Below are 25,078 nucleotides of genomic sequence, written 5' to 3'. Positions count from 1 at the left end.
ATGGTCTCGATCTCCTGACCTCGTGATCCGCCCGTCTCGGCCTCCCAAAGTGCTGGGATTACAGGCTTGAGCCACCGCGCCCGGCCAAGAAAATATTTTTATGTCCTATTACTTCTTTAAAAAACAAAAAAAACTTATAATACCAGACATATTTTTCAATAGCACTTGTGCATAACTGCTTTAATAAAATGAGCATACAGATTTTAAATTTTAAACATCTTAGATTTACATATGAAATACACATGTTTAAATTGGAGAGACTTCCATCTTTATTTTTTTTTTCTACTTACAAAAATAATGCAGACTCTTTGTGAAAAATTTGAACATTACAGAAATATATAATGTAGACAGTGAAAGTCCATCATAATCTACTATCCCTCCCTGAGATAACCAATATTAACAAGTTTGGTATTGATAGCCTCACTTTTTAATATGCATATACTAACACATATATGTTTTAACAAAAATATAAATAATCATTAACATAAAAAAGTATTATACAATTTGCTTTTTTCCCCCACTTAAGATATCTTGTATACTCTTCCATATCAGTACATACAGATTAACCTCATTCTTTCTGGTGGGTACAAGGAATTTCATCTTATTGATGTACACCAATCCCCTACTCATAGGTACCTGGATTACTTCAAAATTTCACTCTTATGAATAACACCAAAAAATTCAATTACATACACCTTTGTGCAGTATGTGTGTTTGCACAGAGTAAGATGCCAGAATTGTAACTGCTGAATCAAAACGTATGAATGTGCAAATTTTTCTAACAGATATTACCAAATTGTCCTCTAAAAAAGTTGGATTAATGTATGTTTTCACCAACAGTGTAAGCGTATGATTGCACCTGTATCTTCACATCTTCATGTATCTTTATTTTTTTAAGCAAAAAAGAATTTTTAATAGATTATTTCACTCTGGTCACAACATTAGAAACTTAAATAACGAGTTACAAAACTAACACATTTTCATTTGGCATGTAAATTCTTAGTCTGACAAAAGGCTAATTCATTTCTCAAATTATTTGTCAATACAAATTAGACCCAAAAGAAAAAAAGTTATTTCTATACCTAGAGAAGCTTTTCCTGTTAAAAATCATGCTCATCACCCCGGTGGTTTCTAAACAGATAAAGAAAAAATCAGGACTCCCCTCTACTCCTGGAGTTCACTGGTTTGACATTTTAAAAAAATTTCCCCCCAAAATCATAGTCATAGTCCTGAAATAAATTACACAGAAGTTAGTATCAAAAAGAATTTCTGCTAAGCCTTCCTTTGGGTCAGTATTGTTGATACACGTTAGAATACTGGCAAGAAAAAGGTACTGAAGATAGTTCACAATAAAAAGGCATGCAGAAAGGCTGATTGAAAATGTTGAAACAGAATAGGTTAAGCCTACAAAAAAGGACCTCTCACAAACGGAAACTTGAAGGAATAAAATATTGCTAATAAATTAGGAGAAAATTCCTTGGTATTCTAGATATCTCAGATACTGATAGTATTAGCAACCCCTTATAGCTATAAAGTTATTTAAAACTTAAAATGTGCTTTCAAATTCATTAAATCTCATTTAAATCTCACAATGGCCCTGGGAAGGAGTCTATAGCTCATTGTGACCTAGAACTCCTAGCCTCAAGCAATTCTCCCACCTAGGGCCTCCTAAGTAGCTGGGACTACAGTCATGCACCACCATGCCCAGCTTTTTTTTTTTTTTTTTTTTACAGACATGGTTTCACTGTGTTGCCCAGGCTGGTCTTGAACTCCGGGACTCCAGTGATCTGCCCGCCTTGGCCTCCCAAAGTCCCAGCTACTTTTTTTTTTTTTCTTTTTTTGAGACGGAGTCTTGCTCTATTGCCAGGCTGGAGTGCAGTGGCGCGATCTCGGCTCACTGCAACCTCCACCTCGCGGATTCAAGCAATCCTCCTGCCTCAGCCTCCCGAGTAGCTGGGACTACAGGTGTGCGCCACCACGCTCGGATAATTTTTGTATTTTTAGTAGAGATGGGGTTTCACTATGTTGGCCAGGATGGTCTAGATCTCTTGACCTCGTGATCCACCAGCCTCGGCCTCCCAAAGTGCTGGGATTACAGGCGTGAGCCACCACGCCCGGCCCAGCTAATTTTTTTAAAAAGTTTCTAGAGAGGGGATCTTGCTGTGTTGCCCAGGCCAGTTTTGAACTCCTGGACTCAAGTGATCCTCCCACCTTAGCCTCCAGAGTAGCTGGGGTTACAGGCCCAAGCCACTGCGTCCAGCTCATATTAACTCTTGAGAAGCTCTGTTCACTAGCCCATTCTAGGTTTGTTATGAGGCAGTATCTCAGTGACAGCAGCTGTAGAGGCTTCACAAGAAAACCCAAAGCAGCCTGGAGAAAGAGCATCATAAGCAGAAAGGACATGTTGAGAAAAGTCAGCAGCAGGTTATTATATCATATGAAAACAATCATGGCATACAAAGACACTGTGCCCTCTCAAACAGAAGCCAGCCAATGAATGTCATGGTAATGGAGGCAGGCCTGCATGTTACAAGTTTAGTCCTGACATACAGCTGCTTGCTTTTCTCCAAAGCAGTAGCACAGAGGTGCAAGAATCAGAGTTTCCGAGCATGCTCCCAGCTATGCCCCCCAACTGCAAACTGCCTATGGGCTCTTCTCCATCCAATCCATGTGGCTTGGGGCTCCCTCTGCTCAGGACAAACTGAGGGAGTGCAGGGAAGCGGAGGCCTTTAGACCTCATACTTTTGCACCTATAATGTTATCACAGTGCCTATTTGAGAGAAGAAATAAAAAGAATAGACATTCGAGATTAGGCAAGACAAGGCACTTGCTTGAAGAACTTTGCAACCTGGAGCCAGCATGGCCACATGAAGTCAGGCAGGCAAGTGACCTCATTTCTGCTTATGTTCAAATTAACTCATCAACCAAATGTCATCATCCAGGTCAGCCTGGACATGGGACATTTTAAGTCCGTTTTTTCCCAACTGAAAGAGGTATTTCCACCAGCTACTCTTCACAGCTTCAAAAACAAGGTCAGCTGTATGCTAACAGAGATAACAAAGAGGTGGAATTCAGAGGAAAAGAGGGAGAGACCTGAAGGAGCACTGAAACTAGTCAAGAGCATGAGCTACAAAATCAATCAGCCAACCAAGAGCATAATTCTGAAGCCCCGTGATACCCACACACAAAAACAACCAAGGCATCCGTGGGTCCGCCCTTCACTCCCCAACCAACCCCAAGAGAGATGCAGCAACTGCATATTAGAGTCATATGGTTTCAGAAAGGGCTGTTCTGAGATCTTCAAGTAAATTAAAATATCAATTATAAACAGAGGGGCACAGAGTTTTTTGCTTGTTTTTAAGACAGGGTCTCACTCTGTTGCCCAGGCTGGAATACAGAGGTGCCATCATAGCTCACTGCAGCCTCAAACTCCTGGGCTCAAGCGATTGTCCTGCCTCAGCCTCCTAAGATTCTGGGGCTACAGGTGTGCACCACCATGCCCAGCATAGCAAGGAAAGGAAAATATCTTTAGCTTCATTTCAGTTTGAGGGGGAGAGATAAGGCATATAAACTTTAAAATCCCAGCAAGAAAAGAACAAAACAAAAAACAAAAAACACAGGATTGTTTTACAGAATAGGGAAGCAACCAAAAAAAGCATTGCATACTTTTGGAGGCTAAGGTCGGCAGATCACTTGAGGTCAGGAGTTCGAGACCAGCCTGGCCAACATGTTGAAACCCTGTCTCTACCAAATATACAAAAAGTAGCCGGGCGTGGTGGCACATGCCTGTAATCCCAGCTACTTGGGAGGCTGAAGCAAAAGAATCACTTGAACCTGGGAGGTGGAGGTTGCAGTGAGCTGAGATCACACCACTGCACTTCAGCCTAGGCGACAGAGTGAGACTCTGTCTCAAAAAAAGAAAAAAGGGGGGGAACAAAAAAGAAAGCATTGCAAACATTGTGATAAAATGAGAGGGGGGAATTTACTCCCTAGAAATCTAGAAGGAGCTATCCATACTGTAAACTCATTCCTCTGTTAAGTATCCTTCAAAACCAGAGGAAAATAATGTGACCAGTGAAGAAGCACTGGACCTGCTGTTCTAACTGTTGAAAGGAAGGAAGGATTTGGAAAATCTGGACATTCAAAAATACCAACACTAAAAATCCACACTACCCAGTCTGGCTGTCATACTCACTTCTATTTCTTGCCTTCCTCACCAACCTTTTTTTTTTTTTTTTTTAAAGGTAACAGAAGTTAAAGTAAAATCCACAAATGGGGTAATAAACACCCAAGAAGGTGGGCAGGTCTCATTCTATACCTCTACTGAGAACTGCTATGAAAAGGAAGCTGCCAGAAAACCCGGCTTTATCTTGCATTAAACAATGGAGCCCAGAGGAGAGGCTTAGCCTGGAACAGTGGGAATGTGAAGTATAATATAATGAATCCTTCTGAAAACACTGTAGCTTTATTTCTTTAACAACACTGCAGTCTGAACATGAAGTAAAACCAACAGATACTCTGAGGATGAGTGGGGCAGACCATGTGCTCATAGAAGCTTAGTTTGAATAAACATAGCCCCAATTTCAAGCCCCGGACTGTTTTCTCCAAACAAAGGGTCAGTGATAACAGCATCAAGCCCAACTTCAGATCAGGGGGTTGGTGCGGAGGTTACAGAGGTCAGGCCAAAGCCTCATTTCCACCTGTTTTTTCATTAGTCAAGAAATGAAAATACACAGGTGACAAATGGAAGACATTCAAAATACCAGCAGGAAATAAGACATTGACTCAAATCCAAGAGGGGAACCTGCCCTAAATTGCAAACTGAAAGAGAGAAAAACTTGGAAAGCAGCAGTGCTGTTCCACTCTGAAGTGAGTGAGGCCAAGTAGGTGAGAGGAGGTTTCGAAAGACAACTCCGAGCCTGAAGAGGCTGGGCTATTTTTAGACAGTAAAGGAAGAGGTATTGGGTCCAGGGAGAGAAGCATCCTCTCTCTCCAATGAGCATCACTTTGAAGGCTGAGGGCAGCTGCAGGCACCGGAAGGAGGAATGAAATGGAGATCAAAGAAACAAAACTGGGAGAACACTGACATTTTTCATTGTATACCACCTGTTGTGAGGATCTCAAGACACTTCACAAGCCTTATTTCAAGAGACCTGAGAGAGAAAATTCAGCAAGAGCTTGACCAAGGTCATTCACAAAGGGTGGTGAGGGGCATCGCTGCTGGCCACAGCGACATCCACTCTTAGTCATCTATTCTATGTGGAGAGCTCAGAGCGTGTTCCCTGGAGCCTGGCACAGAGGTGAGCACCGCTAGTCCCAGCTACTCAGAAAGTAAGGCAGGAGCTGGGCATGGTGGTTCATGCCTGTAATCCCAGCACTTTGAGAGGTTGCGGCAGGAGCATCCCTTGAGGCCTGGAGTTCGAGACCAGCCTGGGCAACAGAGTGACACTCTGTCTCTACAAAAAACAAAAATAACTGGCTGGGCGTGGTGGCTCAAGCTCGAAGTACCACTACACAACTATACAGGAAAAAAACTTGGAGACTAAAATAGAGAAAGAAGAATTAGATTTACAATTAAAAAAACACAACTAGAAGAAAGTCATCTTACCCATTGTTTCCAGAAGGAATAATATAACCTAGATCAGATTAATGGCTCTTAAGGAAGAAGATCTCAATACCTCCTTTGGTTACTTTTTAAAAATCTAGCAACCCTCCAGCGCAGACAATCCTTTTGTAACCCTAACTTAAATCTTGCCTGCTGGGCTTCGGTCCATTTCTGTCCTTTGTCCTTGAAAACAAGCCCAGCTCCCTCCACATAAAAATCTTTCAGAAACTTTTAAGAGGAGGAGGGTTAGCTACCAAGATCACACACATTTGCTTCTTAAGGAAAACACACCCCAACTTAGAGATGAAAGGCAGGAATTGACAAGTCTACAGGATCTGAACTTGGGTATTTACTGATAGCATCAAGTCACACTTCACCAAGACTAAGCTGATTTAATATAAAACTTTAAATCAGTCTTTTCCAATGTACTCCACTGAAGAGACTGCCCTCCCTTCGAAAAAGCTTAATGAAAATCTCAGCACTCATCTACTTTCTTTGCTGTAACTTAAATCTCCACTTCCACTGGCTCTCTCATACCAGCGTTTAGCCATATTTTTTAACTAGGTTTCTCCTGAATTAAGAACCCTTTACTACAGCACTGCTTTCTGCATACGTGGACTTCTTCTCTCTTATGTCCTTCACACCTAATCAGGCTGCATCTCTACTTCTTTGTCACCTTTTTATTAATCCTAGTTTTGATTTCTCTTCTAAAGAGGTCATAAATTCCTCCCGATTATTTTATTCACCTAGATGTCCAAGTTTATCCCACACTATATTTGACATCTTTAAATTATTCTCATTTTTTTTTTAGTACTTACTACCTATTTTACACTGTCCTAAACGGTGTGATGTAAAGGAAATAGAGAACATGACCCCGATAGGAAATGAAGACATACATAAAACAACAATAAGATATTGGTTTCAAGGTTGGGGGCTAGTCACAAAAAGCCCTGTGGCTCTGATAAATACAGAATTGGACCTAAAAATAAGTGTAGAATTTGGTGTAAAGGAGAAGGCTACTTTAGATAGAAACAATAGTATAATTCAAAGCAGGAGGCAATCTGAAGTAAGAGCTGCACAAAGGCTTTCTGACACTTCCTTCTTTGCCCCCCAAAAGGGGCATGTGACTTTTTGTCTTCAAATTTTATTTGAGAATTAGCTATCCATGAATCACAAATTTCCTTTTATCATGATTACCCACAGCCACCACATATTAGAGCAACTCACAGAGCTTAATACACTAGAGTAATCACAAGGCAGGCTTTTAGAATAATCTTAGGTAGAGACCTTTTACTAAGGAGTGTGGGGAGTCTGGCATCTCTAGGGTCCTGGGCACACAAAGACAGCTACGCCTCTTGGGTGCTAAAGATATGCACCATTTTGCTGCCAGACCATTCAAGGGTCATTCAACTTCAGCTAAGTATTTCATACACAGCTTCAGGACAGACAAAGCCATCTAAAGCAGTCTGAAGCACTGAATTCCTATTTTAAACAGGGAATGGGTAAATGGTCTTGCCAGGGATGCCCCTTTTCCACTGTTTTCCTGGAGAGCTCTTCTCCACCTGCCTTAGGACTCACAGTTCAAGCATCCCTTCCTTTGAAAGGCTTCCTTGAAGCCTTTCCTTTTTTTTTTTTTTTTTTTGGAGATAGAGTTTTGCTCTGTTACCCAGGCTAGAGTGCACTGGCGGGATCTCAGCTCACTGCAACCTCGGCCTCCCGGGTTTGAGCAATTCTCCTGCCTCAGCCTCCCAAGTAGCTGGGATTACAGGCATGCACCACCACGCCTGGCTAATTTTTGTATTTTTAGTAGAGACCAGGTTTCACCATCTTGACCATGCTGGTCTCGAACTCCTGACCTAGTGATCCACCCACCTTGGCCTCCCAAAGTGCTGGGATTACAGGGGTGAGCCACCATGACCAGCCTGTAAGGCCTTTCCTAATTCCTCTGAACTGACTTAGGTCGCCTCCCCTGTGCTTCCATTAACAACGTACACATACTTCTAGAGCAGCACTTAACCACACTGTGTTTTAATTGTTTACATGTCTGACTAGCCATAAGCTCTTTGATGGCAAGGGTAATGTTTTACCCATCACTGATTGCACACTTAATAGGCACTCAATAAACACTTGTTAAATGCATTAATAATGGGTGATATTGGAAGTCTTAAAGAATGGCAACATACTTTCTGGATTCCAGACCAAAATTACAGTAAGAATTAACAATGAAGGCTAAACTCTTATTATACATTTCTACTACATACACCATTCCTGGCCAGAAAAAGAGGTCAAAGATTTGAGAAGATTGTTCTAACAGTGCTGGTCACTGCCAAGTTACCAGCCAAGAATAAGAGCACTTGCAGTATTAAGAATGAACAGAGTCATATCTAAAACAATTTCTACATTTCAGGCTTATTTGCCTGCCTCAGGAGAATAGAAACAATGATGAATAAGAGACCTTGGAAGGGTCACAATGTCCACCGATCACAAAACCCTGTAGCAAACTGTGATTCAACACAACTTCTGCTGAAATATACAGGAAAGTTGTTCACCTTCTTACCAAATCTACTCCAGGTTCTGCTAATGAACACAGGGCTGAACTAAGTCCTCCCAGAACCCTGCCAGTTCTACAGTGGCATTCTAAATCACTCCTCATGGGACTTACTCATCACTGAAGAGATACAGGCAAAGCAATACAATGCTGTGGTCTCAAATGCCTCTCCCAGTAACAACCTCGTACCTCACAAGGCTACTGTGTTTACAGGCTACTAATAAGACACAAAATCTGATGTGATCCTGTGGGAATAAAGCCCTGGTCTCAAGTGATTAAACAAATGTAGTCTACTTCTGGGTTCCCAAAGTTGTGGGGTTCATTTAGTTGAAGAAAGCATAAGGACCAAAACCCAGACAAGTGAAGGGATGGAAAGGAACTTTGCCTCTGAGGATCATCTGCGGCTGAGTAGGATGTGGCTCTTGGCATATAGTGAATGAGATAAGCAATGCTCAAGGGCCATCCAGAACTTTTTGCTGACAGATATCTGGCTTCTTGCATGTTATCACTCCTAAGAAACCAAGATGCTCCAGTTAGCCTCTTGAAGGGCCAAAAAAAAATCTGTTTTGACCCTAGGCAAGAGCAATTACCAAGCCAGTAACTCTGACTAGGTGTTTTAGCATATTTCTTTCTGCCACTCTAGTATTACATAACCCCAGCTGTTACATTAACACCTGCAGCTACATTAGTCACACCTTAGCCCTTCACAAGGTATGTGTTCCTACTGTCCTCTCCCAAGGGAAACTGAGTCACAGCATATCAACTGGCTTCCCAAGCACATGCTTAGTGTATAGTGAGGCCTCAACTGAACCCAGGTGGCCTTCCTACTATTCACCTCTTCTCATGGATGAATCTCAGCATGCCCACCCCTGCTGCTTTTTCCTTCAACCTAAATCCAAATCATTGCCTGCACAGATCACATGTGATCCTCTAGAGTAAACAAGAGCTTCTAGTTATCTTTCCCAAGAAACAGGAAGGTTAACGAGGAACATGGAGCAGGAGAGGGTGGGTTTGGAAAGAGGTGGCTCCCAACAGGACTCACCTTGGAGCTGAGGTCCTCTCGTCGGTTTCCTGCCTTATTCCTGCGCAGTTTGATGGATGGAGATCTCAATAGATTCTTGATTCGGCTGGTAATGGTTGACCCTTCCACAGCCATTATGACGAGAAACCCCTTGGGACAGTCCCCGGCACAGTACTGGGTCTTGTCTCAACAGCGGCACTGTCTTCCCACTCCACAGGGCTTCCCAATATGCCCTCTCACTGACCTGAGATGGCAGAAGCCAAGTATAACAGTGTCTTACCTTCTGCCTAGCGAAGTCTGCAGTTTTTACCTCTGGGTATTGCTCTCACCATTTCCCTCATCCCCACCTTCTAGCCCTGCACAGTTTCTTACAACGTCGGAAGGAAAGGCTGGCGAAAAGGGGGGAAATCCTAAGCCACTAAGAAATGCCAGGCCCACGCCCGCCAGAGGCGTTTAACTGGCGAGATGGATGGGATGGGCCCTAGTTGGTCTCCTGGACGATCTGGTTCCCGTTAATGCCCAACTGTTCCCATGGCAACTGTAGAGTCCAACGGAGGAGGCCGCCGAGACCACCAGGGATTTCCGCAGGCCTGGACACCTGCGCTAGCGCCGGCGGGGACTCGGCGCGGCGGGGCTCGCGGCAGCCCACAACTAGTTCTGCCACGGGAGCCTCCCTCCCCCACTCCCTATCCTCCAGAGCTCGCTCTCCGCCCTCCACAGCGGCTCTGGACCTTTATCTTTCACCCGCCTCTGAGGCCCCTGCTACTCGTCAGCGCCCCCGTTCGGACCAGCCTCACCAGCCTCGGCGAGCGAGGGCCACCCCGCTCACAGCGCCCTCGGGCATCGCGTTCGGCAATTTCAGCTCCGCCGCTGTAGCGGCAGTGGTAGAGGCAGCAGCAGAGCTATGGTGGCACGATCGGCTCAAAACGCGAACTACCGCCTGGGCCAAGCTGCGCGCCAGGTGGGCGGAGCCGATGCGAGGGGCGCGGCCTGTAGTCATGAGAGCGCTTCCAGAGTGGACGAGCAAGATTTACGGGGGCGGAGCCAATGAAAGGGCCCAGGAAGCAGACGGCTTGGGACTAGAGAACCACGAAATCCGCACAATTGCGAGTACTGCTTTTAGAGGAAGGTCAACAGAACATGGCTTCAGAATTGAGAGAATCAAGCCTTTTATGGTATTATCAGGCCTGGTCCCCCATGTAACTGCACTTCCCAGAGCCCCAAGACGATAACCACGCCTCCAGGGTGTTAACGTTGCCATTTGATAGGCCCGAGGGACCGTAGCTGAAACTCGTAGCTCAGAATTACAAGACTGAGCTACAGTAAGAGCTCTGCTCCCAGCGACCACAAGTGTTGAGATTTAAAGCGCCTGAAGTAGTTTCTGCTCGTAGCCAGTCCGGCACGTAGACTCAACGTGGAAAGGATTATTCTGAATAACGCAATTTAATAGCTAAGAATTTAATAGTGTTTTTGCACTGGGCAACCTGATTGGTCATTATGAAAGGGGAAAGGGTGGCCTTGAACAGAGCTTTGGGCGTGCGGGGGCAAGAGAAGACAAGTGAATATGCTATGTTAATAATACTGCAGGTTTCATGGTTTCTTTAGCCTCCGACGTCCCATTGTGCTTCCTCAGCTAAAGCTGACCAGCACTTCGTTGCTCCAGATCTTTCCTCGTTCCATTTACTTGTGAATCCTTTTCTCTAGGGCTGTTCCTTGCTGAGGTCACTGTCGAGCTTGCTGATACTAGATCGAGGGGTAGTTTTTCTAACTCATGTCGGGGGAGGCAGAGGGAATACACGGAAATATTACATGAAATATGTATTTCCTCTGTATTCTCCACTTACTACCATAAGAAATTATGAAAAAGCCTAACCCAGAGACTTGGGCCCCAAGGGAATAGTACACTAGTGTGTCCGTCTCACCCTATCCAGATCTTTTGAATCCCTGTGGAGATGACATGTGTCTGCAAGAGGGAAGAACCTCTAAGAAATTATACCTTATGAAAAAGCCTAAGCCAAAGACAAGGGACCCAAGGAAACTACACTGGTGTATCCGTCTCACCCTACCCAGATCTTTGGAAGCCCTGTGGAGAAGACATGTGATAGCAAGAGGGAAGAACCCGTTAACTCATTGCTTGTGTACAAATGGTGAGCCTTGTACAGCCAAGTGACAAAGCACATATGTGCTTGTGTATACTGTAGCCACATACTAAAAATGAGATTTGTAAAGCTCACAAGTTGACATGGAGATGATGGATGTCATCTCCCAGAAGACCAACTGGCAAGAGCATGTGGCCTTCTTCCCTTCAACCATGCACTGCAAATATTATGAAACATAAAATACGATTTTCAAATTTATTTCCCAAGTCTGGAGGAAGAAGGCAAGAACCATTAGCTACAATATGCAAGAGATAGTTGGTTCCCTCAACCTCTTGCTAGTTACGTGATGCAACCTCTCCATGGGAGTAAAAGCTAATAAATGGTGCCACCTGGTGTCTTTACTCGCATGCTGCAGACCACAGCAGCTGCAATCTCCACCCATAAAACTAGAGTAAAAATGTCCCAAAGAGCCATTCCTAATCCTCTCCAGATCATTCTGGTGTCCACTAACGGTTTTCTCACCTAATCACTTATGGCCAGGTAAACGGTTTACAAAGTATCATTGGTCATTTCTTTCATGAAAAACAACGGAAAGCAGTGTAATGAGGATTTCTTAAGTCTGAAACCTGGGTACTTTCTGTCTTAGGCCAAAGCCACACTTTTTTTTTAAAACAGAGCCTCACTCTGTCGCCAGGCTGGAGTGCAGTGGTCAATCTCAGCTCACTGCAATCTCCCACTCCCGGGTTCAAGCCATTCTCCTGCCTCAGCCTCCCAAGTAGCTGGATTACAGGCACGTGCCACCATGCCCAGTTAATTTTTGTATTTTTAGTAAAGACAGGGTTTCACCATGTTGGCCAGTAGGTCTCGATCTCCAGCTCGTGATCCGCCCGCCTTGGCCTCCCAAAGTGCTGGGATTACAGATGTGAGCCACCACTCCCGGCCCACACATTTTTAATTCTTCACAATTCAGTCCAACTTTTATTGTCTAGGTACTATGCTGCCTTTGAGATACCAATATAGAAATAGGCTATAGGCTATTCCCATTCTTCATGAATTCCTCAGAAAATAAGTCCCAGGTCTAATGTGAACAGAAGCATTATTCACTTTTCTCCACTCAGATTTACAGCCATTGTATAAATTTCAATGACCACATGATCTCATTAAATTATAATACCATATTTTTACTGTACCTTTCCTATGTGTAGACACACACTTACTATGTGTTAAAACTGCCTATGATATTCAGTGCAGTAACATGCTGTACAGATTTGTAGCCTAGGAGCAACATAGCCTAGGTGTGTGGTTAAGCGACGCCATCTAGGTTTGTGTAAGTACAGTCTATGATGTTTGCAAAACAAAACCACCCAAGGTGCATTTCTCAGAACATATCCCCATCATTAAGTGATGCAAGACTCTACTTGCCATCCCAATCCTCCAAAATGCAGTTAACTCTTCGTATTTCATCATCCATACACTATTTAACACTTTATTCTGCTTTTATATGTCCTAAATATCTATACATACTGTTTGCCAGCTTCTGAAATTCTAGATGTCTGGGAATAGATGTTATATAGTTCTGTTTAGCACTATACTCATTAGATCAAATTTTAAAGTTCACCCTAGGCATAACATGCAAATAAGGTACAATTATAAGATCCTGGGAAACAGGCTAAACATTTGCTCATCAATTCAAATATTTATTGAGCACCTTTACATGCAAGGCACTGTGCAACAGCTGAGACCAATGATTGCAGTTGGAAACAGAATGGATCTCAAAACCATGCTTCCAAGACTGCTTTCCTATTTAGTATCTTTTCTACCAGCAGTTTACAATAGAAATTAGTAGAGTTTAGATTTGTCTCAAAATTTCCAACTCATCCCATAGTCTTCCCATCCTCTTAATGCACCACCATCACTATTCTACTCAATACTTATGTGTAAGAGCAGCTCAGTCATGTAATATTAGCTATGCCTCAAATAAAAAGTTGTACTTACCAAATTACTTCCCCCTATTCCAAAAAAAAGGCATTTTAACTGATTTTTTTCCTCCAACTGGCAGTGCGTCTGAGCATCTTAGCTTTAATTTTCTCTGCACCTAGATATTTGTGTCCATGTAAAATTTCATTAGTAGGCCGGGCACGGAGGCTCACGCCTGTAATCCCAGCACTTTGGGAGGCCGAGACAGGCGGATCACAAGGTCAGGAGATTGAGACCATCCTGGCTAACACAGTGAAACCCCGTCTCTACTAAAAACACAAAAAAATTAGCCAGGCGTGGTGGCGGGCGCCTGTAGTCCCAGCTACTCTGGAGGCTAAGGCAGGAGAATGGCGTCAACCCGGGAGGCGGAGCTTGCAGTCAGCCGAGATCGCGCCATTGCACTTTAGCCTGGGCGACAGAGCGAGACTCCGTCTCAAAAAAAAAAAAAGGAAAAGAAAAAGAAAAAACAATTATCTAAACCACTAAACCCAAAATAACACGGATTGTCTGCCTTTCTTGTGTGTTCAAAGCATTTTCAAACTTGTTATGGAAGAGCCTAGCATCAGGGATTTCATCCGTAATTCCAGGAAAAAACTATTCCATTTACTATAAAATTACACAAAGCGAACAATTTGTATGAAGCTTATATAACAGGACTTGATCTGTTAGTGACCCTATTAAGAGTAGCTGGATGTCTAAAGGATTCCTTTAAACATTTTTGTTAACTGTCAAACCCTTTAACATATCCTCCCTTAAGAACACCTACTGTCCTTTACCACTAAGACTGTGTTTGTGTACCTTTACTCCCCAAGGTTAACAGGTAAACTGCCTTGCTCATACTGACACTAGAATGATTTTAGAATGACTTCTAAAGCAAATACTTGCCATCAGGTTGCACACAATTTTGAAGCCTCCATGTAAAACATGCTACAAGGATTAGAACACCAAAAACCTCCCTCAAATGGCATATCAGAAACTTTGAGAAAAGGAAAGGATCCCTATGATAAAACCATTTTAGTGGCAGCTCTCTCGAATACGTCTTAGGGAATTAGATTTCTCTACTCCAAGTTGGCACAAACCTCCCAACACCAAGTTCTGCTTTAATTATTTTAACTGATTTATTTCAGGTTTATATATTCTACCTTTCAATCACCAAACTTCTGTTCTTAGATTTCTAAAAAAATAGTCACTTTTTGAAAGCAGAAAAGGAAAGATATATATATTTAATATATAAAAGAAAATGCTAAATCTGACATAATTATATTCTTAAAAACATTCCATTTATTTACAGATGTATAAAAAGGCGAATTATTGGTCTACTGAGATCATGCTTCTTATAGTGTTAGGGTGAGAGCTCACTGTCTTCCACGTTCCTCAACTCCTCTCACTCAACTTCACCTTTCATAATCACACATGAAATATTCATAGATCAGTTCCCCCTAGGGTAAGGTTAAAGGGTAGGAGTTTTTGGAGATTTTAGATTCCTGTCAAGACTGCAGGATTGTTCTGAAGACTAAGCCCTCCTCAAATTATCCCTGACAACACTTAGTTCTAAGAGGTCTTGAGAACACAGTATCTTGGGGGTTAGAATGATATTTGCAGCCTTCCCCCTAAAACGCCTGGAATCATCCCTCATTTTCATCTTCATACAACTCTCATCAAGAGTCAAGTATCTCCAATCAAGAATCATTACCTATTTACCTATTTTCTTCTTTAAAAAAGAAAAAAAAAAGGAAGTGTTACGCTAAAATGGTCCTTCTTTTCCTGAGGATTGTTCACTCACTTGCCTGCTCCTTGGCTGACCCTCAAAAGCCACAAAAAGAGCCTTGGGAAATCAGGAGGAAATGTAGGGAAAAGACAAGCAAGAAAATAATGGGAAACTGCTATACCTGAATTAAAGTACTAGCATCTCTAAGGACAATTATTAGCAGGGGAGACAGGTGCTGGATTCCTTGGCTAAGGCATTGAATGAAATCTGCTGGGTAAAGAGTGGAAGGAAAATGAGAAGCTGAGGAGCACTCTTCACCTACTTCAAGCTTTAGTAACCTTTAGAGGAGGGACGGTTAAGTGCTGATGAGCAGATCTAGAAAGGCAAGCAGCAGCACAAAACCAACAAGAATTTGCTCCCACTGCAATTTGCAGAGGAAGTTCTTCCACCGTTTCAGTCTGTTGATTACCAGAGTTAACAGGGAACCAACCATGGAAATAATAATTCACTGGCTAGATCCAATCCAAAGTTGGTCTCACAACCTAGGTCCGAAAATACGCTGAGTGGGATTTGGGATAAACAAGACAGGAGATATAGAAGAAATAGCATCACCTAGGCACGGCCCAGGCACTGGAAGCTCTTGTGTTAGTGTTGTAACAACACAAGCAAATCCTGTCAATGAAGACAGAACAGGGGTTACATTCCAAAATATAATTATTTAAGAAAGGCAAAATGCAGCAGCTAAATCCCAGTCTATACAGTTTCAGAATAGTGATTCTTGCCCCCAGGAGTTTCCAAGAGACCCCTCAAGTGCACCATGATTATTTACAAACTAGATAGGAAACATCATTTCTATACTCAATACAAATCTCATCTTCTAGGTTGAAAACTTCAGCCTTTGAGAAATCTATGAAAACAACTATACAAAAATATAAATATCTTTACAGACTGTCAGTCTTTCATATCCTGACAGCTAATGAGTGAAAAAGCTCTACACATCATTGAATCCATGGTTGCAGATAAAAAATATATCTTGTGATTCAAATACTGCCTTATTTCCCTGGTAAAGAGTGCCTACTGTGACTTTTCTTACATCCTGTGCAGGTAATAGTGAATGAAACCTTCAAGCACCAGGAGGCTGGTTTGATTTGGGAAATTTCCAGCCCCATGATTTTTTATTTTGGCCACTGTCTCTGGTCTGGGGGGATAATGCATTTTATTTTAGCCGTCTCTTGAGTGACATAATTTGTGGAAGGGGTAGGGCTCCCTCTATGCCTACCTCCAAAATATATATTCCCAGTAAAAATCCCTGGTACTGCGAAATAAGCTTTTCAATGCCCACAAAAATAAGGGAGAACTACTATTTTTTTAAGATCTCAAAATATTTAACTTAATAGTAAAAGTTAAAAGCATCCCTACTTTACCGAAGGCTTGAATTTGTTAATTCTGATTGAAAAGGTGAGGGAATGGGAGCTACTTGGGATATGAAAAAAGAAAATTTTGCTGAATGACACAAAGTCCTTCACTTTGGTATTCCATGGTACACATCCTCTCTCTCCCTATTCTTGAAACATCAACTAAAAAGTATCTCTTCTGGATCCCTTTGCACAAGTCCATCACATTCCTTAGATTTCAGACTTAATTCAACAGCTACAAGCTACAGTTCAGTCCACAGCAACTCCAAAGTTGCAAACAGCTCTTTCGCTTGTGGGGGAAGAACTAGAAACCACTGTGGAGTCAGAGTCCTGTTATAAATTCCTTGGGTAAGAGGGGCACCTCGTGTTCAGTAATGGATCACATCTTCTTAGAGAGGATGAGGGGACCCAGCACCACAAGTGAGGTAACACATTTTAACATGATCAGAATTTCAGAGTACTTCTTAATACCAGGGTCAGCACCCTACCCCCTTTCTCCCATCATTATCCACTGCATCATCCAAGTCAAGGATCCAAGTTCCAAGACACAAACAAACAGACGCCTGCAGAGAAAGGAGGTGAGATCAAATTCCCCTCACAGCCTGGCTTCCGCTTAAGGACAAGTAAGTTCATTTCCCTGCAGAACTTGGTGAGGCCCCCGAGTTGCCCAATTTAGCCACAACAGGTGCCAATGTAGGCATCACCTTGCTTTCCCGGCCTTCCGGGTCATTCCCTGTTAAGTTCATTTTGTGTCCAACTGACCCAACTTTGGCAGCTATAGGTGCCAAACAAGGCATCACCTTGAGACTCTGACCATCTGCATCACTGGAAGGAGTAGCTACTTTTAAACCTAGAGGGGCCAACTTTGGCATAGGCCTCCACAAAGTATCTGTGCTGTTGCTGTTCTCCAGGCCAGTCTTCATGTGTAGGGTGGGGGGTGAGGACACACTTTCAGGCTCTGCAAGGAGGCCAGAAGTATTCTTCCCTCCATCAATAGCTTTTTTGTTAGAAAGGAGGGAATCCTTTATTTCAGAGTCAATAACAATCTTAAGGATATCTGGTTCAGAGGCTGGTTCTGCAAGTTGTTTTTCATTCTCAGAAAAGTCATCATCTTCCAAGTGCAAGAGGAGGGGACTGATAGAGTCACTCTCCCCTTGAACATCAGGCAACTCTTTCAAACCAGTTCCCAAGTGCTCAACCTGGAAAGCTGCTCTGTTTCCAGAAGTAACCTTACTGATAAAAGCCCGCCGAGCATCCCCTGGGAACTCTGTATCCATAGAGCTGGGTAGTTCAGCCAGGCTAACAGAGTCATCATTTAGTTGTTGATTAAGGAAGGCAATTTCATTGAGCAGTGAAGTCAGTGTCTCATCAGTATCATCCTCATCTTCCATGTTGGTTAGCAGTTCACTGGAATCAAGAGCTGCTTCCTCTATAGCTGATGTTACTTTCCTCAGTTCCATCTCTATGCTTGAGTCCTTGAGATCTTTCATCTTTAATTTATGAAATGAAGACTCCTTTGACTTCACTCTCTCCCCTCTTGATTCACTCTCTTTCCATTTACACTGAATCCCTCTCATATCACCAGAAATCTTTTTAGGTAAGAACTCTTGTGCTTTCTGCATACTGGAAACGTCAACTATTTGTGGATAACCAGAATCTTTGTTTGCCAGAAAAACCTGCGTTGGACCCAACATCACTCTGCCATCTCTGTTTCCTCTGCAAGAGATTCTACTCTTGTCCTCTAAGGAATTATCTTCATTCCTGACGGTGTCTTTCAGATGGTCAGATGGCTTGCCATCAGGAACTTCATGAGGGTATTTGTTGCCACCCATATCTACCAAACCTCCCTCTGTGGCCAATGATGTCACATTAACAATTCGTGGCATCATAAATAAGTCGTCGTTTTCTGAAAAACAAAAATTAAAAAAAGAAAAATTCATTTAGATCTACAGAGTTAGCATCTCTCTCTCTCTGTCATACCATATGACCATCTTAGGGAGTTGTAGTCTAAATTCAGCACTCTACTTTTATCAAGAAGATGAAAGAAGTATCAGTTCTTCAAATTACTGACCTAACCCAATAAGAAAAAACTCAACTAAAATCCCAACCAAAAGGCTCTTTCCACCATTTTTTAAAGTTCCATTTAATTATTTTATAGAAATGCTCCCCCAAGTTAATTCTTGTCCTAAGGCAGAACTACATCTTGATTCTGTTCACCCAATTAACTGCTACTTAGCACAGAAAATGAAGCCCTAGTGGCAGCATGGGAACCAGGAAAAGATAAGTCCTCCAGAGTGAGTTTGGCAAGAGGTAGTAGAGACAAGGAATTTTGGCTGGCAATAGCAATAAAGTAACGAGGATCCTCATATTACTAAAGAGACCCTTTTACCTTAATAGACCCTTACCTTTTACCTAATATTACTAAAGAGACCCTTTTACCTTTATCACCTAATCACCCAAGTGAGAATTCTCTTTCAACTTTACCCTTTGCCCCAAAACAGAGTAGTGCTCAAAGTGAATGAGGCTCGTAATGCAGGAGTGTTATCATCTCTGAGTATCACAAGAAACTGACAAATATTTATCAACACCAAGACCTAAGACCGTGATCATTTAACATCTTTCTTTCCCTCTGACATATTTTTTATTCTTCCTCTTAGAAATTACTAGAGTTCACAAAATGGTGCTCAATACCAGGTGTAAAACACACCAAACAGTACCGTAACTCAAGCCAAATATGTTCTAAAAATAGGGCCACCTCTTACCAAGGCAAATGCCAACAGAATAGCTCTTTTTCATTACAGAACACATCCAAAGCTTTCCTTGGTCACTGTGAGATGCTAGAGATAACTTTATCACTTCCCATAGAGGACAACACTTAAGACATACCTGGTAGAGCCACAGCACTACTGGCAACTTGAGGCTTAAGATCAGATTCTAAGAGATCAGGAGAAACAGTTACCACTGGTCCTGAGAACAGGGGACCTTTCAGGGTGAGCAACTGCCCTTGTGGAGTCATCACAAGATTGGCAGAGGTGTGTGGAGTGTTCGAGGGTGAGGTATTTTCTGCAAGAAAGATCAGAAATTAGTTACAGATAAAAGGCAGTCACAGCTGGGTGTGGTGGCTCATGCCTCTAATCCCAGCACTTTGGGAGGCTGAGGCAGGCAGATCACTTGAGCTCAGCAGTTCAAGACCAGCCTGGGCAACACGGTGAGACCCCATCTCCATCTCGACAAGAAAATTTTTTTTTTATTAAGCGGGTGTGGTGGTGTGCACCTGTGGTCCCAGCTACTAGGAAGGCTAAGGTGGGAGAACTGCTTGAGCCCAGGAGGTCAAGGCTGCAAGCGAGACACTGCATTCCAGCCTGAGCTACAGAGTGGGGCCCTGTCTCAAAACAAAACAAAACAACCACACCATATTTTTCTGGCTCATACACTGGGCTACCCAAACATCCAAAGAGTAAAAAAGAATATACCATTTTTTTTTTTTGAGATGGAGTCTCACTCTGTCGCACAGGCTGGAGTACAGTGGTGTGATCTCAGCTCACTGCAGCCTCCACCACCCAGGTTCAAGTGATTCTCCTGCCTCGGCCTCCCAAGTAGCTGGGACTACAGGTGTGCACCACCACACCCGGCTAATTTTGGTATTTTTAGTAGAGACAGGGTTTCACCATGTTGCCCAAGGCTGGTCTCAAACTCCTGAGTGCAAGCAATTCTCCTGCCTCTGCCTCCCTTAGTGGTGGGATTACAGGCATGAGCCACCGTGCCCAGTCAGATATACCATTCTCTAAGAATATAAGTAACACATAAAATCAATATAGCTTTACTTCCAAAATCAAGATGGTAATAAGAATTTAAGACCAATTTACTTTGGCTTTGGCTTTTTTTTTCTTTTTCTTTTGAGACAGAATTTCGTGCTTGTTGCCCAGGCTGGAATGCAATGGCACGATCTCAGCTCACCACAACCTCACATTCCACCTTCAGGGTTCAAGCGATTCTCCTGCCTCAGCCTCCTAAGTAGCTGAGATTACAGGCATGCACCACCACACCTGGCTAATTTTGTATTTTTAGTAGAGACAAAGTTTCTCCATGTTGGTCAGGCTAGTCTCCAACTCCCAACCTCAGGTGATCTGTCAACCTCTGCCTCCCAAAGTTCTGGGATTAAAGGCATAAGCCACCATGCCTGGTCTACTGTTTCTTACATTTCTTAATAGCAATGTATTAGTAAGTGATCTGATGAAAAATAGAGCCCGATTTGACAAAATTAAATTTTACAAAAAATTTCCCATTTATTGGTCTCAACTAGACCCAACTTCTTGAACCCATCAGCAGAACTGTAGGGAAATCACAAAGTATAAAGTCTGAAAAGATAAGTTTAAAAAACTACTCATTAAAAATACATGACTATAGACTAATATGTTACCAGGACTGGTAACTTCTCAGGATTTGCATGAGTGCATATTACAACCAGAAACCAAAATCTAATGCAGCTAATATTCTATTTTTTATACAACCCATCTTTAATTCATTTAATTAAAATTAAAACTGTGGGCTCGGTGTGGTGGTTCATGCCGGTAATCCCAGCACTTGGTCAAGAGTTCGAGACTAGCCTGGCCAACAGGGCAAAATCCCATCTCTACTAAAAATTTTAAAAATTAGCTGGGCATGGTGGTGCACGCTGTTGTTCTAGCTACTCAGGAGGCTGAGGCAGGATAATCCCTTGAACCCGGGAGATGGAGGTTGCAGTGAGCTGAGATCACGTCACTGCACTGCAGCCTGGGTGACAGAGCTGTCTCAAAAACAAAAAACAAACAAACAAACAAAACTAAAAATGTGGACAAGAGAAGACGGGTCAGTCCAGTAAAGTCAACTGATATAAATCTACATTAAGGAAAGCAAAGAATCTCCCTCCTACCTGTGTCCTGGTCTTTTTTTCTGGAAAGAATCAAAGGTTTCCCCCTCCTGTTATTTATAAACATCTGTCCAAGATCTACAGATGATGTAGAAGATCCTTCCTGCTGTTTGCTAATTCTGGGAGACATGTCAAACTCATCTGATCCCATCTTCTTTTTTCTTTTTTGTGCCTCTAGTGCTTGCTGTTTTGCATAAATATACTCTAGCTTCTTCAGGACCACTTCTTCTGTCTTACCTATAGGTTGACACACAATACATTAGTACTTTTTGCATTACCCCACATAATGAGAAACAGAGTCAACAGAAATCTAGTCGCTTTAACAATATTCCCAAAAACTATGGAAAATAAGGTGATTACAATTCACAAGAAATAACCCACCCAGTCAGAGGGTAACTGTGCTGTGAACTGTGGGAGCCAAGCTTTCAAATTAAGTATCTGAAAGATCTACTGAGGATTTCTCCTTGCTGAAGCTATAATTATGCTCTTTACCAGAGATTATTTACTTATCTCACCTGAAAGAGACGATACTTTCCGTATGAGAATATTCCTTTTTCGAGTCAGGAGATTTTTCTGTCCTATCAATTTGTCTGCCTGATCTGTTAGTCCCTGAATTTCACTGAAGGCCTAGAATAGAAATAGTGGTATTATTGAAAATTGATTCACTCTTTCTTTAAACACAGGTAAGGCCTACACAATTCTCTAATAAAAAAAAAAAAAACTTAATCTAACATCTTAAGAGAATTTTTAAATTCCATTAACAATTGTTGATGTTTCAGAAATTATTTTTTGTTAAACTGTAAGAGGGTTTCTGGTTTCTGGCTTACACTTTTAAGGAATGTGACCGGCCGGGCGCAGTGGCTCACGCCTGTAATCCCAGCACTTTGGGAGGCCGAGACGGGCGGATCATGAGGTCAGGATATTGAGACCATCCTGACTAACACGGTGAAACCCCGTCTCTACTAAAAATACAAAAATTAGCCGGGCGCGGTGGCGGGCGCCTGTAGTCCCAGCTACTCGGGAGGTTGAGGCAGGAGAATGGCGTGAACCCGGGAGGCGGAGCTTGCAGTGAGTGGAGATCGCGCCACCGCACTCCAGCCTGGGCGACAGAGTGAGACTCCAAAGAGCATCACTGAATGGTAGTAGGTATTCCACTACTGCAAGGAGATACAAAACACTTGTGCTCTGCTTAGATTTTAATAATCAACCTCAAGATCATCTTCTAGTCTAACCAAAATCTGGCTGAAATAACTTTGCTTTAGAGGGATATGACTGCTTATCTTGTCCTCCTCCAGCTTCTACTTAAGAACAATTTAAATGAAATACTTTAGATATTCTACACGCAAAGTTAAAACTTCTGCTCCCTTGAATATTTCCGATTTTCTTTTAAAATGACTGTCAACTGTTAAGCATATTAAAATATCACTTATGGTGTGCTTTACACTGTGATAACCTGTACTAAGTGCTATCAAGAACACCAACATAGAGAATGTGGTCAACATGGCTAACCAGAGTTTCTGACTCTATCTGAAGAAAGGATAGCTGTGCCCATTTAAGAACCTGACTTTCGGCCGGGTGTGGTGGCTCACGCCTGTAATCCCAGCACTTTGGGAGGCAGATTACTGGAGGTTGGGAGCTCGAGACCAGCTTGACCAACATAGAGAAACCCTGTCTCTACTAAAAATACAAAAATACAAAATTACTACTAATCTACTAAAAATACAAAATTAGCCAGGTGTGGTGGTGCATGCCTGAAATCCCAGCTACTTGGAAGGCTGAGGCAGGAGAATCACTTCAACCCATGAGGCAAAGGTTGCGGTGAGCCAAGATTGCGCCATTGTACTCCAGCCTAGGCAACAAGAGCAAAACTCCGTCTCAAAAAAAAAAGAAAAAAAAAAAAATAGAACCTGACTTTCAATGAAAAGCTCCTGTGACTTAGCATAATGATTTTCCCCCTAAGGGATTTATTGGGCATTCACTAGTCCATATTCAACTGTTACATTTAAGTAGCTCTATTTCAATGTCCCTTATATATGTCAGTGGATTCTCTTTCTCATAGCACCAGTAAGAATCTCTTAGTCAAGCTCTTATTGTCATTTACACAGAACACTTACTCGAGTAAGAATGAGACTTTTAGAAACCTTGGAAGAATGAAGTAATCCCAATGTGATCTTTAATTTCTCAAAGAGATCTCTCATTTCACCACGCCGCCGCCGCTCATTGGCAGTGTGTGTCCGGCGATAATAAGCAAACGCTTCTGCTTCTTTCTGTAGTTTGTCACTCCAGTAATCAGGCTTCAGTTTTAGAGGAATTGGTGGAGCCTGTTCAAACAAGATTGCCTCCTAAACATCTTGAACGTGTAATTGGCCCTCTTATTCTGTTCCAAATGACACTGCCCTATTTCAGGCACCCATTACCTTTTGTCTGGACTGTTGTAACAGCCTCTCAATTGGTCATCTTACTACCAGTCTATCTTTCCTTCAAATCTAACTCTTACAATGCCAATAGTATAATTTCTAATACATGCTGAAGTGATCTTACCAGCTGTTAGTTCAAATTTCAGTGATTTTCAAACAAGGAAGAAATTGTGTATGTTATAGGCGTAGAATATCTGAAAGAGCTTACTTATGTAATCTATTATATTACTAAAACTTGTTTTCATGATACAAATTACATTAACTGTTTTTCAAAAAATACTGTAAGATCCTCCTTAATCTGGTAAAGAATCAACTGCCACTCTTCTAAATCACCTTTCTCTCCAACCATTCCTATCTGCTAGAAATTCCCAAGATATACTACACAATCCCACACCTCCTTGCCATTACACAGGCTTTTTACCTGTACCTAGATTACTTATCCCATCTCTTACCTAAACCTCCATAACATTTAAAACTTAACACTTCAAACTCAAACTTTTTCAGGAAAGTCCTTCTTGATCCTCAGAAAGGCTTAAGGCCTCCTTTCTCTATCTTATTTATTCCATTACAGTCTTTGCATATAGGACTTAAAATATATGAAGAGTCTGGCCAGGCACAGTGGCTGAAATCTGTAATTTCCAGCACTTTTGGAGGCTGAGGTAGGGGATCACTTGAGGCCAGGAGTTTGAGACTAACACAGGCAACACAGTAAGACTTCATCTACACACACACACACACACACGCTTATAATGAAAAGCAACTATGCCCTGAACTTGTACCTGGATCCTCAGAAACAATCACTTTTTAATTCTTTTAGCAGCTTCTTCTAGTTCTTAAATCTATATCCTAAACCAAAAATAGTAACATAAGCTTATTTTTTTCTCTTTTCAATGCTATCTACTGCCTTCTTGCTATGCAGAAGAGGATTGAGCTCATATCACTCTCATGTCTTATACCACCTTATCATTCCAATATAGTTACATCACTACTTTTAGTTGTTCTACTGATCCCTTAGCAACTTGAATTCTACCTTAATTTATTTCATCAAGAATAAACAATCTATCTTGCCTTTCTACTTTGTAAAATGAGGGTATCAGCACCTGTATCCTTCCCTTTATTTCTTCTTCCCTCTCTCACCTCCCAATTTGTCATTTGTATTCTCACATTTTTCAAGACTGAAATTAAGTCTTCTATATTTTAATTATAGGTTATAAACTTTTTTTGAAAAACATCAACTATTATGACATTATAAACACTACTCATACAAAGTGAATAATATTTCCTGTCCTGTGCAGTTTCTTGGTTTTGTGTTTTTTCCCTCCGATGTTCCTAATTGTCTCTTTTTCTGACACTGTTTGCTTAATCATAACTCTGACAGT

The 25,078-nt window shown here is 42.1% G+C and overlaps 2 protein-coding genes across 7 annotated transcripts in view; both read right to left on the bottom strand.

Moving 5' to 3' along the window:
• Window positions 1–10,116, bottom strand: part of MAPKBP1 (mitogen-activated protein kinase binding protein 1) — a 51,534-nt gene extending 41,418 nt beyond the window's left edge. For 3 of the 4 annotated variants that reach the window (XM_011961047.1, XM_011961048.1, XM_011961050.1), the window contains exons 1-2: window positions 9,972–10,116; window positions 9,196–9,418 (exon numbers count right to left, since the gene is read on the bottom strand). In XM_011961047.1, the coding sequence (XP_011816437.1) occupies window positions 9,196–9,309 (114 nt within the window). In that variant the 5' untranslated portion in view covers window positions 9,310–9,418; window positions 9,972–10,116. The remainder of the gene's footprint in view (window positions 1–9,195; window positions 9,419–9,971) is intronic. The other variant, XM_011961049.1, reaches the window with a different exon arrangement.
• Window positions 10,117–14,343: 4,227 nt separating this feature from the next.
• Window positions 14,344–25,078, bottom strand: part of MGA (MGA, MAX dimerization protein) — a 120,043-nt gene continuing 109,308 nt past the window's right edge. For all 3 annotated transcript variants that reach the window (XM_011961043.1, XM_011961045.1, XM_011961046.1), the window contains 5 exons: window positions 23,397–23,603; window positions 21,798–21,909; window positions 21,286–21,519; window positions 19,260–19,436; window positions 14,344–18,279 (listed from right to left, as the gene is read on the bottom strand). In XM_011961043.1, coding sequence (XP_011816433.1) covers window positions 17,003–18,279; window positions 19,260–19,436; window positions 21,286–21,519; window positions 21,798–21,909; window positions 23,397–23,603 — 2,007 coding nt within the window. In that variant the 3' untranslated portion in view covers window positions 14,344–17,002. The remainder of the gene's footprint in view (window positions 18,280–19,259; window positions 19,437–21,285; window positions 21,520–21,797; window positions 21,910–23,396; window positions 23,604–25,078) is intronic.

This window comes from Colobus angolensis, unplaced genomic scaffold, assembly GCF_000951035.1.
Source record: "Colobus angolensis palliatus isolate OR3802 unplaced genomic scaffold, Cang.pa_1.0 Scaffold533, whole genome shotgun sequence".
Lineage (NCBI taxonomy): Eukaryota > Metazoa > Chordata > Mammalia > Primates > Cercopithecidae > Colobus > Colobus angolensis.
Note: the sequence above shows the minus strand (reverse complement) of the source record. Positions and strands in the feature narration are given on the sequence as shown.